At 41.8% G+C, this 19,470-nt stretch overlaps 2 protein-coding genes across 5 annotated transcripts in view; both read right to left on the reverse strand.

The window, feature by feature from the left end:
- LOC117245847 (uncharacterized) overlaps positions 1-4,802 on the reverse strand; it is a 301,333-nt gene extending 296,531 nt beyond the window's left edge. The window contains exons 1-2 of one of the 2 annotated variants that reach the window (XM_078163883.1): positions 4,539-4,802; positions 1,102-2,664 (exon numbers count right to left, since the gene is read on the reverse strand). In XM_078163883.1, the coding sequence (XP_078020009.1) occupies positions 1,655-2,664; positions 4,539-4,731 (1,203 nt within the window). In that variant the 5' untranslated portion in view covers positions 4,732-4,802 and the 3' untranslated portion in view covers positions 1,102-1,654. Of the gene's footprint in view, positions 1-1,101; positions 2,665-4,538 lie in introns of those variants that run through there. The other variant, XM_078163881.1, reaches the window with a different exon arrangement.
- A 2,915-nt stretch (positions 4,803-7,717) lies between these two features.
- Positions 7,718-17,157, reverse strand: LOC117245842 (uncharacterized). Of its 3 annotated transcripts, none has more exons than XR_004500642.2 (7): positions 16,896-17,156; positions 12,078-12,506; positions 10,881-11,044; positions 10,318-10,614; positions 9,197-9,992; positions 8,881-9,086; positions 7,718-8,392 (listed from the first exon to the last, which is right to left on the reverse strand). XR_004500642.2 is itself a non-coding variant. In XM_033609408.2 (6 exons), the coding sequence occupies exons 1-6, from the start codon at positions 17,086-17,088 to the stop codon at positions 8,950-8,952; spliced, it is 2,016 nt and encodes a 671-aa protein (XP_033465299.2). In that variant the 5' UTR covers positions 17,089-17,157; the 3' UTR covers positions 7,718-8,949. The 3 variants fall into 3 exon arrangements, 1 of the variants encoding a protein (XP_033465299.2); XR_004500641.2 differs by having other exon boundaries at positions 7,718-8,395; XM_033609408.2 differs by having other exon boundaries at positions 7,718-9,086; positions 16,896-17,157.
- Positions 17,158-19,470: the final 2,313 nt, after the last annotated feature.

The following is a 19,470-nucleotide window of genomic DNA, read 5'->3' on the forward strand; positions in this document are numbered from 1 at the left end:
TACTTTAATTTCACAGATAAGAAACAATAAATAATGAAGAAATTAAAACCTCCACAAAAGTAACATTTTAAGTCTGGTGTGTGATTTATCCTGGCTTCATATGAGCAGAGGAAATCTCCACTTGTCGCTAGGCTAATTTATACAAGTTATACAATGTAAAAAATAAGCATAGGCTCATGCTAATACCGTTAGCATGTTGTACTTAATTGGAAAATGTGTTTAGTATGAGACAGTTGTCAGTGAACCTTGTGAGTTGTAATGGAGCGAAATCTTGTACCAGGGCCGCCCCTCCCTAAACGCAGAACACGCGCTGTGCGTAGGGCCTCATCTTCAATGTGGGGCCACATTTTGCACGAGGGGACGCATATGTGCAATAGATGCACATATGCGCTACCGTGAGGCCTGCGTAGAATCAGGAGAGAAGAGACCTGTCATCTGACCGCGCATGTGTCACTGCAGTGATTGACAGCACTCGACATCTGACCAATCAGAGGGGTGCGCCGGCAGGCACTTGCAGAGCTGCAGCAGGTGAAGAGTTGTCGACATGTCGTCCAAAAGACATCACGAGCCAGGAGCGAGCAAGAGGAGAAAAAAGGCAAAACAAGAGGAGGCTCATGCTTCACTTGAAGGTGGGCATGTTGTTGAAATACAACTTTGTGGCACAAACACCTGAGCTGCTACTCATTAGATAGGAATCTCTGTCTCCAGTCTCTGTCTAGACTGGAGAATTTTTTTTTTCTGATTAACAGTTATTGAATGTCTTGTTAACGCCCTATGCATTCAATGAAAAGGAGTGGTAAAATGTCCAGTTGGTGATCGTATATATTGATAGCCTTTAAACTTTAGCCAATATATAATATATTGGCTAAAGTTTATAGCCTATCAATTTATGTTGTTAATATAAGTTTTCGACTGTTTTTATGGAGGTAAATGTCGCCATCTGTTCATGAATTTAAATCATAACAGTCTTATCCTGAATTAGTATGTTTTTTAGTATGTTACCTATGACACATTTGGGATGGGGAGAGGTGTGTGTGTGTGGGCGTGTGTGTGTGGGCGGGGGCGGGGGGGGGGGGGGGGGGGGGGCCTAAGCAAAATAAAATTTTGCTTAGGGCCCCAATTTGGTCAGGGGCAGCCCTGTTTTGTACCATTCCCTTTGTTAAAAAAAAGTGCGCTGGCCGCTAGGCTAATTCATTTAATGTCAAATGCCTGTGCCAAAAACATTAGCATGTTGCATTTGTGGGGAAAATGTGTCCAGATAAAGACAAGTGTTTGTCTGTGAATGCTGCGAGTTATAGTGAAGCTGAGTTGTGTGCATGTGTTCAGGCGGTCATTATTAAGCCCTGTTTGTTGTGTGTTTATAGTGTGTTTTGAATCAACTAAACTTTACAGCACTTCACAGAATTCCCGCCACCCACTGGTGTGTTGGAAGTGTAACTGTTGTGCACCTGCATATCTTCAAACAGGAGAATAAAATCTCTATCTTTGAAATTCATTTTGAAAGTCTGTTTTCATAAAAGTGCTTATGACATCTCAAATGTGTCTTTGACTTGCAACTGAAAACATAGAGCCTTTCACGGAAAATACCTATATAGGTATTTTCCGTGAAAGGCTCTATGTGTGTCTACTGTGTATCGCTGATATGAATTTCTGTTCATATCGCCTCGCCCTTTATCTCTCCTGTATGAGACGTCATGTGTTTCCTCAGACTTCCACTTTGACAAAATCTTTTCCCACACTCAGAGCAGATAAATGGTTTCTCTCCTGTATGAGTTCTCATGTGTCTCTTCAGATGCTCAATTTGACAAAATCTTTTCCCACACTCAGAGCAGCTACATGGTTTCTCTCCTGTATGATATCTCATGTGTCTCGTCAAATTTCCTCTCTGACCAAATCTTTTCCCACACTCGGAGCAGCTAAATGGTTTCTCTCCTGTATGAGATCTCATGTGTTTCTTCACATCGCCGCTGTGACCAAATCTTTTCCCGCACTCAGAGCAGCTAAATGGTTTTTCACCTGTATGAGATCTCATGTGTATCTTCAGATCGCCACTCTGACCAAATCTTTTACCACACTCAGAGCAGCTAAATGGTTTCTCTCCTGTATGAGACCTCATGTGAATCCTCAGATGTCCCTTGTGACCAAATCTTTTCCCACACTCAGGGCAGCTAAATCGTTTCTCATCAACAATCAAATCATTGACAGAGACTTCATCATTTATCAGACAGTTTAAACCTGACGGAGGTTCTCTGGTCTCCTTCCAACCATCACTGTCATCAGTCTCTGGTTCAGAGGACTCTCCAGTCTTGTCATCAGTCTCAGGTTGTAAATGTGTATCTAGATCTGAGTTCCTGGCTGGTTCTGCTCCTACACAACCCTTTTCTTCTGCTTCTGTTTCCATCTGTTCAGTGTGTCTTTGGTGAAGCTGTGAGGACTGAGGTTTCTCTTCATCATCTTCACTCTTCACAGGGACAGGAATGAAGGTAAACTTGATGATATCATCCTCCTCAAGCCCTTGAAGCTGCTCTCCCTCCTGACTGATCCAGAGTTCCTCCTGTTCCTCTTTAATGTGTGGAGGCTCTGGGTCCTCCTGGTCCACACTGGAGCTCCACTCCTGCTGCTCAGGGGGAACCTCTTCTTTAACCACCGACAACTGCTGGATGTCTGCAGGAAACAGGAAACAAACACCACACACACACACACACACACACACACACACACACACACACACACACACACACAGATGTTACAGAGAAATGTTGTCGTTCATTCACATCACAGCTCAAAAACTCCTTATTGAACTTCTACAGATCTCTGAGCATCAAACAGCTTCACAGTGTTCACTCAGCTGTGTCAGAGTGAGTGAGGTTGAGGTGAGCTTTAATTTCATAGCAGTCATTAACATGTACTGTTACTCTTGTCATGTCTGGAGGCTACAGTGTGGCTCTTTATTTGCTCAGGCTAAAGTGAATTGTGTGATAATGATTGTCCATAGGATGTGGCAGTGTGCCAAGACTAAGGTTTGATTACCGGCAGCCAAAGTAAATAAAACACGGTTGTTGTTTCGAAGCATTTGCCCATTGACATATGTTTCCTCCTCGCCCTGACCCCCGGCAAATGAAGCATGCAGTCACAGGAAGCTGACCCCCCAGAAGCTAAGCTCGTACTACTGAGGCACTGCAGAAAGCTCTAAGGCTCAACATTACGTTTTTTCATCAAGTTTTATCTGTAGAGTTTTCTATTCTACAATTTTTTTATTTATTTATTTTTTTTATCATCACAGCCAGCTACTGTTATTAATGTTGATTAAAAAAATATTATCCAGGCTACCCAGCAGTATATCAGGTAATATAGTAATATATATTCATAAATACATTTAAGTTTGCTCCACCTAGACCAGCTGCAACGTTAAAACGCTTCAATACATCCAATCTTGAAACATATATTGTGATGCAATAAACCATGATGCAGATATGATACATCTGCATTTCAAAATAAGGTGTTACGACTGATAAATACAAATTAAATATATGGAAATCAGATTTATTGGATCCTAATCACAGGAAGTTAACACGCTACCTACGTCCCTTGTTGTTTTGGAAATCCTGCTAAATTTCTATAAATCATGTTTGTCTATCCACCTTATTCCTGAGGGCGCTACTGTAGAAATGATTATGCGCGCAACTTCCTGTGAGATAGCGGAAGTAGCAGTAAGCTAGTTCGTCCCATCGATTGTCTGCGGTTCTCCCAGTGGCTACTCTTGGTGGCTAACTGCCAATGCTGGTTCTTTTCCAAAGTAATTTGCCTTCAGTTTAGCAAATACTGATTTATTTTTTAACAAATATTTAACTAAGGTTAACTTTGCATTTTCTAAAATGTCTTTGCGCAGCTTTGATACATACTTCCTTTATATTATATAAAAAAAATGAATGCCAAATGTTATTTATTTTGTGCCTACTTTCTATTACTATTAAAGTCTGCTGCTAAATTCAGCTTCATGTTTCGCTCAGAACAGTTTTTAATAAATCAGAAATTAAAATATGTGCGGAGGATTAGCTAGGAAACATCACATTTATCCACTTTACATGGAGCTACAGTTAATACTGTTAAATGTTTGCCAAATGTGTTCGTATCTCTTAATAAGCCATCAGAAATCATCTTTAGAAGGAGCAGAGGTATGATCACATAATCCTGTTTTTAAACAGATGGTGTGTTCCACGTTTTGTTTACCAATTGCTCTTGGAAAGAATAATAGAATACTGTAAACAAACTGTTACCACTGGAAACCGCCGGTTTCCGTTGAATGCCGGAAGTAATGCACATAATGCGCGTAAGGGATCGTGTGGGTAAGGAATATGGTGAATATTAATATCAAAAGAAAAACACAATCAATGCATCCGGGGCTAACGACATCACCAGAGAAGCTAACGACACCAGAGAAGCTAACGCGGCGTATAAACATCGACAAACTGAATATTTATTGAACAAACCTGCAGTTATATTATTAATAATGAACTTGTAATGTTAAATGAACAAACCTGCTTTGTTTAACTGAGGCTGAGGGTTGAAAACAGCGTCCAGTCGTTTCCGTTGTCGCTCGTTCTCCTCTTTTGATCGACAAAGTTCCTCCTCGTACTCTGCTATCGTTCTTTCAAACAGCCCAAATATCTCTTCAGCAGCCGCAGTTAGTCGCTGCTTCACCAACGCTCTCAGCATTTGGACTTTAGACATGTTCACACTTTAAAAAACACAACAAAGAGACTCTGCTAACACACCTTTCTATCAGACGCCATCTTGCTCGAGTACTGTGAAGTTAGCGACAGTAAAGCATCAGCTTCCGGGGTAGATGAGTTAATGGGCTTCAAAATAAAAGTCCAGAAGTGTTAATGAAATTCCAGAGTTACTCAGAAAAACACACTCAGGAGGATAAATGATTAAAATACACTAAAAGAATCACACTTTTTGAACTGTTCCAATTGTCTTTTAGTTTATTTGTTTTCAGATGTGCAAAAAAAAAAAAAAAAAAAGTAGTACATGAGCAACGGAAACATGGAGAGATGCAAAAACCCTTCAGAGGGGCTTCATCAAGGCACTTTCCAGTGTATACCCTAATCCATTAGTTAACTCAGTAAAATATAATAAAGATGGAAGAAGTACACAAAATTAAAACCACTAAATATTAGTAGACAGTTTACACAGTTTAACATCAGGAGGATAAACTCCAACCTTTAACATCTTGATGGGCAGTTTACACAGAAAGTCCGTAAGTGTAACATTCAGGAAATAAAATCAAACCTTTAACACATAATCCATCACTATAACTTTTTTCAGAATGAAATACAATATATTTAAATATATATCTCTGTTACCCCTTGGTGGTCCAAATGAGTTGCCAAATTTGTTGCTTGTTGCTTTTTAGAAAAAGCAAGAAAGTCACCACAATGAAAGCACTCAACAAGGGATATGTTGATTTGTATTGAATACCAGTCGAGTGTATCCAGAACACCAAGTATTCAAACAGAAGAGGATAATGGATACTACAACTATGGAGCAGACATAATGTGGTGGTTACTTCTTCTATTAAATCTTGGTGGATAGAGTCAGAGTGTATAGAGATAGTCGACAGTTGTGTAGAGTGCACAGTAGCCCTTTTTAGATAGGAACTGTGCAAATTTGCAGGAAAGCCCAATCAGTCTTTTTTCAGCATTGGCAGTATAAAAACAAAATCATGAAATCTACCTACCTTTGTTTATACAGAAGGTGCCTTTTTTCGCGGCAATGGGGGGAGTGAGCAAGTAACAAAATGTGTAGCTCAGCATGTGATGTAAACAGTGACGTGGGAGGGAAGCCACAGCTGGTTAGTCCTTTGGCGATTCTCTCATAAGTCGGCCTGTTCTTCAATCCCCCCCCCCCCCGTCATCTGATGGTTAATGGCCTCTTTGTTTGCGAGGACAAGGAGGCTGCGCAATTCCTTGTCTCCCCAGTTGCTCATCTTTAATTTCTGCTATCGCGGCCCAACATTCGCAGACAATCTGGCAGTGTAAAAGGGGCTATTGAGTGCATATCTGATCTGACGAAGCCCACTATGTGCATCTTCTGCTGAGTGATGTGTGCACCAAAAACTAAACAATTCTATGGTTTCTCTACCATGTGACTCCCTGTGTCTCCTCAGACTCTAGCTGACAGCTGACTTTTTTTACCCCACTCTGAGCAACTTAACAATTTTTGGTTAGTATTGAGTGTCACGCAACGTACTGGGACTTCATATTTTACAGAGAGTTGAAAGCTGACTGAAGTTCTTTGATCTCCTTCCGATCATCATCACTGTCATCAGTCTCTGGTTGTAAACATGTATCTGGATGTGAGTTCCTGGCTGGTTCTGGTCCTCCACACTGCCTCTCTGCTCTCCTCAGTTTGAATTTGATGAGGCTGTGCGGACGGACAAACAACACACTGATAGTTTCCAAGTTGTTTAGGCCAAGTGAATCTTTAATGACAAACACTGCAACTTATAGGTTTCTCTCCTGTGCAGGTTTTCATGTGGTTGTGTACCTGTCCAGTCTGTGTTAAAGACTTCATACAAACGCTGCAGCTGAAAAGTCTTTCCCTTTTATGGGTACTCATGTGTCTTTAAAGACCTATTCCAAAGTTTTTTGTTGTTTTCAAACGAATCACTTTTCTCCTTCATGAGTTCTCATGTGTATGTAAGACATGACACTGTGCAAATGATTTCCCAAAATTGAACAGTTAATTGGTTTCTCTCTCTTATGATATCTCATGTGTTTCTTCAGTTTCACAACAAAAACTTTTCCCACACTCAGAGCAGCAAAATGGTTTCTCTCCTGTATGAGCTCTCATGTGTCTACTCAGATCTCCACTTTGACAAAATCTCTTCCCACACTTGGAGCAGCTAAATGGTTTCTCTCCTGTATGAGATCTCATGTGTGTCTTCAGAACTCCACTTAAACCAAATCTTTTCCCACACTCAGAGCAACTAAATCGTTTCTCATCAGCAATTATATCACTGACTGGGACTTCATCATTTTTCAGAGAGTTTAAACCTGACTGTAAATACATTTACATTTGCTCCACATTGACCGGCTGCAACATTAAATTGATGAACACATTAGCTTCAATAACTGCAATCTTGAAACATATTTACATGCAGTAAACCACAATATAAATATGACTACATCTGTGTGTCATAATAAGGTGTAAGAAATCACATTCATTGGATCCTAGTTACAGGATGTAAACAAGTTACCTGTGTCCCTTAGAAATGAAGAAATCCCACTCAATTGTCAAAGAGCATGATTGTCCGTGTTAAATAAAAACAAGAAAAAAGAACCAGTCCATGAAGGCCGGGAGGAAAAATAGTTAACGACACCAGAGAAGCTAACAACAACAGGGAAGCTAACGCAGCGTGTAATTGTTGACAGACTCAATATTTATTGAACAAACCTGCTCTGTGTAACCGAAGCTGAGGGCTGTAAACAGCGTCCACTGGTTTCCGTTTTCGCTCGTTCTCCTCCTCTGTTAACACAACTTTCTACCAGACACCATCTTGTTTAAACAGTGCGACGTTAGCAACAGTGAAGAGTACAGCTTCCGGGGTAAATGAGTTAATGAGTTTCAAAATAAAAGTCCAGAGGTACGAATGGAATTAAAGGCTTACTCAAAAAAGACACATGCAGGAGGATAAATGATTAAAATACACTTTTTGAAAGAATGACTTTTATTGAACTGTTCCAATTTTTTTTTTTAAAGTTTAGTTCATTTGTTTTCACATATGCAAAAAAGTAGTACATGAGCAACAGAAACGTGATGGAGAGATGCAAAAAAAACCCTCATAGGGGGTTAATCAAGGCACTTTCCATTGTATACCATACTCCATTAGTTAACTCAGTAACATATTACAAAGATAGAAAAAAAGAAAGACAATTATAAAATCCACACAGACCATGTACACAAGTACACAAAATTAAGATCACTAAATATCAATCAGTTTACACAGGGAATCCATAAGTGTAACATCAGAATAGTTACATCCAGCCTTTAACATCTTGATGGGCAGTTTACACAGATAGTCCATAAGTGTAACATTCAGGAAATAAAATCAAACCTTTAACACATAATCCATCAGTATAAAACCATTGGAAGATTGTTTATTTAGTTATTTTCAGCCATGACTGAAACATTTAAAGATACAGAGTTTCACATCATGGTTCATCCTGTCTGATGTGTCTGCTGTGCTTACTTTATGTCCCAAGTTGCTTTATTGCTTTCACTTGCTTTCACTCACCTCTGCAGCAGCTGCTCCTCTCATCCATCAATCAGATCAGCTCTGATTGAAGCAGCTGATCGTTTATCCACCCCATGACTCATACTACTGCTGCTGTTGGAAAAAAACAATGTCATAAAGAGTTCTACCTGCACCGCGTAAAAACCTCTGAATTTAGAGGGTACACATAATAATAGAGGGACACAAGAGACCAAAAATGGCCTTTATAGCTATGAGGAAAACCATAACTATTTCTATCAAAGGAGTCTGTTGACTGTGGACGGGGGCAGCAGCAACACTTAAAGCCACAAAAAAAAAAAAAAAAAAATTTCCTGAGCCTGAAACTGGCAAGCGGCAATCTTTGTCAATCGTTCTCCGTCTACACGGATTTTTTATTTCAAAACATCACTTTTCATTTTGATGTTTTGAAATAAACTTTTTTCTGCATCCGAGAGCCTCCTCTTTTCTGTCAGTGTGCAGGCCTTTTCTCTTTTTTTGAACTGTATGACTTTTTTGGCCTTTGCACCTGCTCTAATCCTGCAGTTCACCTCAAGAGCGCAAAACATTTTTCATATGTAATATGAATCACCCAGCCCTACCACAATGGTGGACAGCAGTGCTGGCAGAACCGGGACAGCTGGTGTTGTTTCCACACTGGCCGGCGGATGTCACATAGTCACATACGCCGGTGAGAAATCCTCCTCTGTGAAGATGCTGGGGTTGAACGGCCAGATTCCTGTACACCTGAAGCCAGCCACTATGTTTGACGGTGTGGCAGCAGATGGCAGCGCTGTTGCCACAATACCTGTGAAAAACACAGTCCTGGTGCATAAAACTGGTATATTTACATTTGATTTTAAAAGTTGTTTAATATGTATTGTCCCTATTTAAACAGATAGATCTTACAAATCGTACCTGGCAAATCATAAATTGTCATTTTTTTCCCAGGATTTCCCATCATCCATTGGTCCATGGCTGAGTTGATGCACCTCTTCAGAGGTTCGTACACACTGCGGTCCACAGGCTGGAGCTTGTGTGAGCAGTGAGGTGGGAAGGAGAGGAGCACGACACCGTTGGCACGACAATAATCTATGCCTTCCAGCGAGAGGTGAGAGGTATGATTATCTAGGAGCAGAAGCACTTTGGAGTCAGCGGATGCTTTGGTGTGATGGACGAAGTGTTTGAGGAAGATCAGGAAGTCGCTCTCCTGCATCCAACCTGACTCTGAGCATGAGCCAGTGCAGCCTGTAGGCCCGTCTCTGACAAAGTGGTCATGATAAGTTTTGCAGGGAAACACAAAGTGGGGTGGGATGGAGTTACCCATGGCATTGACAGCTAATGCCATTGTGACAAATGTCCCTCTCTCCGCAGACGTCATGGCTCCGACCTGCTTTGTGCCACGGCTGGCGACAACTTTATCAGGCACTTGAACATTGACCGTGCTGGAATCGTCGACGTTCCACACATCCTTGGCTTGGAAGTGGTGCCTGTCCAGGACCTTGGACAGTTTGGAAAAGAAGTTTCCAACATTGGAAGGATTGAAACTTGTGGCTCGTGAAAGGCTGGTGGCCTGAGGACGTCGGACCAACAGCTGTGGATTGCGATGCAGGAAGGCGGCGGACCAGTCCCTCCCGGCTAACTGGTTCACATCCCAAGCCTTTGGATAACTACAGTCATGCTTCTTGGCCAGCTGGTAGGCAAGACTGCGGACCTGAGGGATTCAAGAGCCACAATGAATTAATACTTTAAATTTGGCATAATGTTCAATATTACATTTACACAATACATTGATTTTAACTTAATTATGTTCACCCTAACCCTATGAGCTGTAATATCTATGTATATATTTTAACTTATTTATTAATTTAATCAGTTTTATCCTATGAACTGTGATATCCATGTATTTGAAGGTAATAAAGAACTTGCTATTGTTTTCAACCTAGAAACTGTAACATCATTTCTTAAACTTTATGAACTTATCAATTATCTATGATTTGCATTAACTTTAAACAATTCTCTATGCTACGTAAGCTTACCTCACGAGAACTGAGCCCATAATAAATATCTGCAGCCTTTAGAAGGTACTCCCTCAAGCTGCTCTCTTGCTCTGCTGAGAACACCTTATTATGAGGTTTGTATCCTGGCTCTGGTGCAGTTGGGTCCACGCTTTTAATTTTAATGTACCGATACAGAGTTGAGTACGGCACTCCAAACAGAGCTGCAGCACCTCTGACTGTGCGTCCCTTACACACAGCCTGATGTGCCTGCGCAAACAATGTGGGACTGCTATACAGGCCGTTGGTGGTCTTTCTCGCTCTAACCTTGTTCGTTTTCTGAAACAACAGAGCAAAGAAATACATGTTTATTAACAGAGGCCGTGCAGGTCCGTTTGACCTGGAGCACAGTGATCCGTTCGTCCCCCTACCGCTTCCATCCACATTTAGCTGTCTACCACCTAACTTAGGCAAGCATGGAAAATGAAACTTTCACTGATAGTTCACACACAGATACGTCTATCAGATAATACACACTTACAATCCGAACAAATGAACATAAACCTGAGAAATGGAAAACTCAGACTTTTGTATTTTTTTCTCACCGAGTGAAGAAACTGCTTTTTCGCTGTAAATCCGTCCAAACACGGCTGTTCGGGCTGATTTTTTTTCCTGGACTTCCTGGCGGGAGATACTTCCGGTGTACCATGTGAGTAAATGTCCGTGATCTGCCTGCCCCCCTGATCCGTTTGTAGCCGCCCTCCCAGCCCTGTGGCAATTACATCAAACATCATACTCAAATTAACCAGACTCCACTGAGAGAATCAGTAATCTTACCTCACAGAACACAATGAGTCGCTGGTCTTCAGCTGCCCTTCGATTGGGCAGTTATTTTGTGTTGTTGTGTGACTTTTGCAACTGACCTAACCATGCCAGTTCTCTTGTCTGCTTCTCAAAACTGGGAGCGTAAAGCTGGTAACACATTCCAAATAAAGGCTGAGTCATGAAGGTTGTTCAGCTGCATCCTCCCTGCTGTGCCGAGCAGAGCCATGCCGTGCCAATTTGTGTTTCCATAGTGAGTTTAGAGGCACCATGCCATGCCAAGCCGCAATGGAGATGGACATTCTCCAGGGTAGGTCCAAAAGCCAGGCCACCCGCCCTTAAGCCAGGAGCGGTAACTCCTCGCGGACTGCAGCCAAACCCTGTCGACCCCCCTTCTACTACTCACTTACTACTCTTACATACCTTCAGCTACAGAAACCATTCAAATGTCAAATGTTCAGCTCTGTAAGGATTTTCAGATGTTTCGGGCAATTTGTTTGATATTTCTGTACTTTCAGCCTTTTCTTTTATTTCAGCATTCACACGCATTTTCCGCAGGAAATGCATTTTCTAGTTTATCTTTCTGAGTTTGTGAGTATGACTTTACTTGTGACTTGCTTGACCTGAGCAATGACTTGGCACAACTTTCTTGACTTATACCAAGGACTGGACGGCTATGGCTCAGAGGCAGAGCCAGACATCCACTAATCCGAAGATCAGCGGTTCCAATTGCTTGGTGCGTGAGTGTGTTAAAAACTGAGTAGCAGGTGGCAACTTGTCTGGTAGCCTCGATCCTTTGTGTATGAGTGTGTGTACGATGGGTGAATATGACTCATAGTGTGAAAAGCGCTTTAAGTGGTCAGATGACTAGAAAGGTGCTATACAAGTGCAGGTCCATTTACCATTTACCATTTACTTGAGATCTGAAGGTTTAACTTGAGACTTGCTTAAGACAAGCAAATGTGTGACTTGACAGATACCTGACTGAGGTTCTCTGGTCTCCGTCCAATCATCACTGTCATCAGTCTCAGGTTCAGAGGAGTCTCCAGTCTCTTCATCAGTCTTGGAGTGTAAATGTGTATCTGGATCTGAGTTCCTGGCTGGTTCTGGTCCTCCACAGTCCTCTCTCTCTGCTTCTGTTTCCATCTGTTCAGTGTGTCTTTGATGAAGCTGTGAGGACTGAGGTTTCTCTTCATCATCGTCACTCTTCACAGGGACAGGAGTGGATATGAACTTGGTGATATCAACCTCCTCCAGCTCTTGAAGCTGCTCTCCCTCCTGACTGATCCAGAGTTCCTCCTGTTCCCCTTTAATGTGTGGAGGCTCTGGGTCCTCCTGGTCCACACTGGAGCTCGACTTCTGCTGCTCAGGGGGAACCTCTTCTTTAACCACCGACAGCTGCTGGACATCTGCAGGAAACAGCGCGCACACACACACACACACACACACACACAAACACACACACACACACACACACACACACACACAGGTTACAGAGAAATGTTGTCATTCATTCACATCACAGCCCAAAAACTCCTTATTGAACTTCTACAGATCTCTGAGCATCATCTATTCCTAAACAAACATCTCCTCCTTAAAAATGATTTCTTATGACCCACGAACAGACAGTTACACATGCGGCAAACAATTTATATAATACTGTTTAAATGTTAGCTCCATGTAAAGTGAGTAAACATGACAATCAGTAATATAAAGCAGTAGTAAAACAAATAACTTAAGGCATTCGTTTTACATGATATGAAAGAATTAAGGCAAATCAGTGACACGCTCAGAATAGATGACTAAACACTATGTCCAATGTACTCTGATTAAATACTGCCATCTAGTGGACACTTATGCAAATACAATGTATACCGAATACTCAGAATACAGGCTTTGTTTATGTGAGCTCCAGGTAGAGACCGTGCCAATACTACCTTTCCTAGCACATTCACCATACTCTATTTCACATGCTACATAGCATAACTCCAATATAAGCCAAAGTTAAAGGAGACAGAAAAAGATTAACTCACAGAATCAGCAAACACGCTCACCTTGCAGCATGGTCTCAAACAAAAGGGATTCAAATAGGCCACTCCCACACTTAAATAACCTTCCTCTTCCTGGATTTTCTCCTGAGAGGAAGTGGATCTCTCCACCTGATCTGATTTATTCTATACCAGTTTGCCTGAGCCAAGCCCCAGGCCTCCCCGGCCAAACTGCCTCTGCCTCCTGAACTGCCGATCTTGGGTTCCACTTCCTCCCCTTGGTTGGATTTGGAACCACACTCCTAACTACCACGTCTTTACTCCCAGATAACAACAGCTCTGTCCTGACCTTGGTACATTTAAATTCCTCTGTTAAACTAGATACTGGCAGCTGAAGTATCCCTTTTGCATACAAATGCAACACTACTCAAAGGCCCGTTTCCACTGAAGGAGTTCCTGGTACTATCTGGGGGGCAGGAACTACTACAGGAACGTCCTCTCGCTCGGCCCTGTCAGCCGCCGTGTCTCCACTGAGAGAGCGGAGTAGGAGGAAGGTTCCTATGGCAAGCTGTTTTAACATTTAATAGCTAGACTGGATATTCATTACTGATACCTGCAACATAATTTTGCCTGGTCAAAACTCCAATTACAGATATCTGTAATTCAGTTTTGACTAGTAAGATTCAAACTACTTTTGCCATTCATGTGTATGGGGTTTGTCATTATAGATATCTCCAATGTAGTTGTGGATATCTGCAATTCTAACTGCGGATATCTGCAACTTCATTTTGACTAGTCATAATTCAAGTTCAAGATAAATTTAATTATCATCAATTGAAGATATCTACATGGTCCTTTCTAGATATCTTGAATTAAGTTTCAGATAGTCAGAATGACGTTGTACATATCTGCAACTGAATTGGAGATATCTCCAATGAGAAACCCCATACAGATTAATGGCAAAAGTAGTTTGAATCTTACTAGTCAAAACTGAATTACAGATATCTTAAATTAGAGTTCTGACTAGTCAGAATAATGTCATAGATATCTTCAATTAAAATGCATACTAGTCACAATGACATTATGACTAGTCAAAATGGTGTTGTTGATATCTATAATGGTAATTCCGGATAGTCAAACTTTGCGATAATGTTAAAACGGCTTGCCATAGGTTTCTGTAAAGTTACCGGGCTCTGTATGTGACGTAATCGTTGCGCGACCATTTTGACAGGGGCGACGTAGGGGCGTAGGAACGCAGTTAGCGGTGTCTGTAATAACTCCGGTCACGGTCTGTGAAAAAACATTTTTTCCAGCAGATGTCTTAGTTACAACATGATTGAGCTAACTGGAGTAGTTTCATGTCCTATCCGACAACGGGAGGCTTTTAATAGATGACATCCTGATGTTAGCTTTGCTGCTGCTGTTAGCTGTCCCTGTCAGCTGCAGCCACTAACGTTACTGATGCTTTCTGATTTCCCAAAACTGAATAAATACCACACATAGCAACACCAAACTGCTTTGCTAGCTCAGTCATGTTGTAACTAAGATATCCGCTGGATAAAATATTTTTTCACGGACCGGTTTTTGAGTTTGTTTACATGGTGGTGGAAGCTATGAACGAGCTAACCCTCGTCTGCTGAGTTTTAAAAATGCGGCTATTTTGTTGCTTTCTGTTGACGTCACATCCCTCCTTGAGTATATCCAATCAGCACCAAGTAAACCCCAAGCCCCAGCCAGGAGTCTTTCGGGGCCGTTCTGAGTACCTACCCCGAGGCAGGGACTTGTTTAGCCCCTGTAAAAGTTCCGGAACTCTGTCCTTCGAGGGTGGTTCCTGCGGTGGAGACACGCACCAAAGAGCATGAGGCCCGTTTCCACTGAAGAAGTTCCTGGTACTATTTGGGGGCAGGAACTACAACAGGAATGTCCTCTCGCTCGGCCCTCTCAACCGCCGTGTCTCCACTGAGAGAGCGGAGTACGAGGAAGGTTCCTGTAAAGTTACGGGCTCTGGATGTGACGTAATCGTTGCGCGACCATTTACGGGGGCGACATAGGGACGCTGTTAGCTGTTAGCCCATAGCGGTGTCTGTAATAACTCACTAAATGGCCCGTGAAATTTTTTTTTCCAGCAGATGTCTTAGTTACAACATGATTGAGCTAACTGGAGTAGTTTCATGTCCTATCCGACAACGGGAGGCTTTTAACAGATGACGTCCTGATGTTAGCTTTGATGCTGCTGTTAGCTGTCCCTGTCAGCGGCAGCCACTGATGCTTTCTAGACATCGTGATTTCCCAAAACTTAATAAATACAACACATATCAACGCAAAACTGCTTTGCTAGCTCAATCATGTTGTAACTAAGATATCCGCTGGAAAAAATATTTTATTTTTTTTCACGGGCCATTTAGTGAGTTTATTTTACATGGCGGCGGAAGCTATATGAACGAGCTAACCCTCCTCTGCTGAGTTTTAAAAATGCCGGCTATTTTGTTACTTTCTGTTGACGTCACATCCCTCCTTGAGTATATCCAATCAGCACCAAGTAAATCCCCAAGCCCCAGCCAGGAGTCTTTCGGGGCCGTTCTGAGTACCTACCTCGAGGCAGGGACTTGTTTAGCCCCTGTAAAAGTTCCGGAACTCTGTCCTTCGGGGGTGGTTCCTGCGGTGGAGACACGCACTAACGGCTCCGGCCCCGTAAATTTACCCCGAAGTTCCTGCGGTGGAAACGGGCCTATGGATACCGAGGCGAAGCTCAACAGAACGCCCCATAGCAACAAATTCCCCCATGGTTTCGTCCTACCGCCGCCATTTTGGACCGTCAGCAGACCGCAGCAGACCCGCTTGCATACAAAAACACACAGACAAACTGAAGTATACCGCTATTAATTATGCTTACAATGCTACTCACCTCGTGATAGCTTGGTCACAGCTGCTTTTTCACGTTTTTGTAAAAGCAAAATATAGACTTTAAAAAAACCAAAACGAGGAAAAACGGCCGAGATGGCATCTCTACATATTACATCCACTTATGAGAAGATTAACTTAATTACTCCTTCAAAATCACCCCATAAGCCAATATACCAAAAAATAAAAATAAAAAATAATAATAATAAAAAAATCAATATTTTAACTAGAAACACATTAATGGCGACGTCACATAGTCAGGAATAAAGATTTATTTACAGTTTGTACAGTAAGGGGACAGTAATAATAATAATAATAATAATATATAAGCTATTTTAATATGATATATTTTAATGCTAAAGCAGTAATCAGTTCTGATATAAATGGTCCAAGAGGCCATACATAGGCCTATATATACACATATATCTTCCCAGGAAAACTGGCATATTAAATTGATATTAAAACACTTTAAAACGTACAGGGAAACGGTGGAAGGCCAGGTGCGGGGTGTTACACCGATAGTTGTTGCAGTTAATTGCACTACACTGTTTTCTTTTACTTTTTTCCTCCTCTTCTTGACATCTTGCATGTTGTCTGGGCGCAACAGTCCAAGCTCAACAGTCCAAAATGGCGGCAGCGCCCCTAGTGGCTGTTGGCAGAAATTCAACGGAGCTTCGCCTCTTGGTATCCATGCTCTTTGCACGCACCAACGGCCCCGTAAAATTACCCCGAAGTTCCTGCCACATTAACCTAGGACATGGCCCAAACTGCAAACGCCACAACTTTCCTGGAAGTTCTGATTTATGTATTCTCTGCCCACCTACTACCCACTTGGAAGCCATTGATACTTATCGCACAAACCTGCAGTTATATCATTAATAATAAACTTGTAATGTTTAATGAACAAACCTGCTCTGTGTAACCGAAGCTGAGGGTTTAAAACAGCGTCCAGTAGTTTCCGATGTCGCTCGTTTTCCTCTTTTGATCGACAAAGTTCCTCCTCGTACTCTGCTATCGTTCTTTCAACCAGCCCAAATATCTCTTCAGCAGCCGCAGTTAGTCGCTGCTTCACCAACGCTCTCAGCATTTGGACTTTATACATGTTCACACTTTAAAAAACACAACAAAGAGACTCTGCTAACACACGTTTCCAACAGACGCCATCTTGTTCAAACAGTGTGACGTACAGCTTCCGGGGTAGATCTCTATGGAGTTTATTGGCGGTTGGCAACCAACTTGAAGGTGCATTACCGCCACCTACTGGACTGGAGTGTGGGACAGTAGATTTGCATACAAAACAAAACACACACACACAAAAAAAAGGGAACTTAAATCCTCTCCATCAGCCTTGTATCTTTTAGATATATGATTAAATGTTTGAGTATATTATTTGACTCTCCTCTGAGCAGGTCCCTATACTTAAACCTATCTTGGCCTTCTCTGCTGCTGTTATCAGTGCCCTCCTTTCCTCCTCATATGCTCTACACTCCAACAGAACATGTTGGACAGATTCTGACTGACCACAGTGATTACATTTGGCATCAGGGTGTTTACCTATTTTATGTAGTGTATTATTCAGTCCTGTGTGCCCTATCCCAAGTCGTGTGATGACTGCCTCTTCCCTCCGGCTCCTGCCCATCCTTCTTCCCAACCCAACTTGATTCTGTATATTATATAAGTGTCTTCCCATGTCTTGGATGTCCCAGTGTTCTTGCCACACTTTTCCCGCATGTTTCTTAATTATTGATTTACCTTCTGCCCTACTTAACGGAATTTCTGCATTTACAGTGTGTGATTTAAGTGATTGTTTGGCCAGAATATCAACCCCTTCATTTCCTTCTATTCTTACATTGGCAGGAACCCAAATAAAGCAGACCATCAGACTCCTCTTGTGTATTCTGTACAGTAGATTGTGTATTTCAATTATGACCTAAACCTGCTTGTTCAGCCTTTATGTTCTCTATCCATCCAAAGCTCATAAAATTAGAGTCACTGTGCTCCCAACAGTCCTCCAGGATGCCTTTAGCAGGGTGTGAAGTGCTGTGCCCTTGAAGATTGACCCAGTATGCTAATATAAGTTTCATTCTTATGATCCGCAAAGGCTGTTCCCCCATTTCCACTTGTATGGCTGCTACTGGAGAGGATTTAAATGCACCACTACATATCCTCAGTCCCTGTGCCTGCTGTACATCCAGTCTTTAAAGATGAGTTTCTGCTGCTGATAAATACCCTATACACCCGTAGTCTAGTGTTGCTCTCATAATAGTTTGATATATATCTAAGAGTGATGCTCTGGTTGCTCCCCAGTCTCTTCCTGACAGGCATCTTAAGAGATTGTTGACCCTTTTGCGTTTATCCCTTACTTTATCAATGTGATGCTTCCAGGTCAACTTTTCATCCAGCCACATACCCAGTAATCTAATGACCCTGACCTGCTCAATTGTTTGGCCATACAGTTTCAAGGAGATCTCTTTGTGATGTCTGGAAAAACATATTCCTTGTGTCTTTGCAACCGATAGTTTAAAGCCCCATACATCTGCCCACTGCTCCACCTTCTCAATCGCGGCCTGCAGTCTCTTCTGTATACATTTCAGATTCCGCCCCCTTATCCATAAGGCCCCATCATCAGCGCACAGTGACTTCCCTATACCTTACTCAATTTGTTCAAAAATGCCATTGATCATGATGTTAAACAGGATTGCACTGCAGACACTTCCCTGTGGCGTTCCATTCTCAACTTCATATACTTTTGAATATTCTGTACCCACTTTAACTTCTATTGTTCTCCCATACATGAAATCTAATACCCAGTTGTACAGTTCTCCATTCACACCTAATTTATTGAGTTTGATGAGTAGTCCCCTCTTTTCATAACATATCGTATGCTTTCTCAATATCAAAAAATACAGCAATCACCATTTCTCTGTTGGTCTGAGCTTTCCTTATTTCTGATTCTAGACATAAGACACTGTCCATCGTCCCTCTTCCTCTACGAAATCCACTTTGATAACTTGACAATTATTTTTTACTCTCTAAAAAGTCTCTCTGTCACCATCCATTCCAAAGTTTTCCCTAATTGCGATGTTAGAGCGATGGGTCTGTAACTAGAGGGAATTGATGAGTTTTTACCTGGTTTTAATATAGGTATTATAACTGATTCCTTCCATATTGATGGGAGTTTGCCTGTGTCCCATATTTTATTAAACAGTCTTAAGACTGCTTCAAGTGCACTGTCTGTCATATGAGCTAACATACTGTAGCATACACCATCTTTCCCTGGTGACGTTTGTCGTGCATTTAATATTGCTCTCTTCATTTCACATCGAGTAAATGGTAAATCTAGGTCTTCTCCTGATGATGCCCTTCTTTCTGTAATTCCTATATTTTGTGTAAGGGTCTTATCTCTACCCTGCTTAGCTTTTATAGATAAATTATCTGAGCTGTGAACCTTCACAAACGTTTCTGCTTTGCTTACTTTATGTCC

This window comes from Epinephelus lanceolatus, chromosome 22, assembly GCF_041903045.1.
Source record: "Epinephelus lanceolatus isolate andai-2023 chromosome 22, ASM4190304v1, whole genome shotgun sequence".
Lineage (NCBI taxonomy): Eukaryota > Metazoa > Chordata > Actinopteri > Perciformes > Serranidae > Epinephelus > Epinephelus lanceolatus.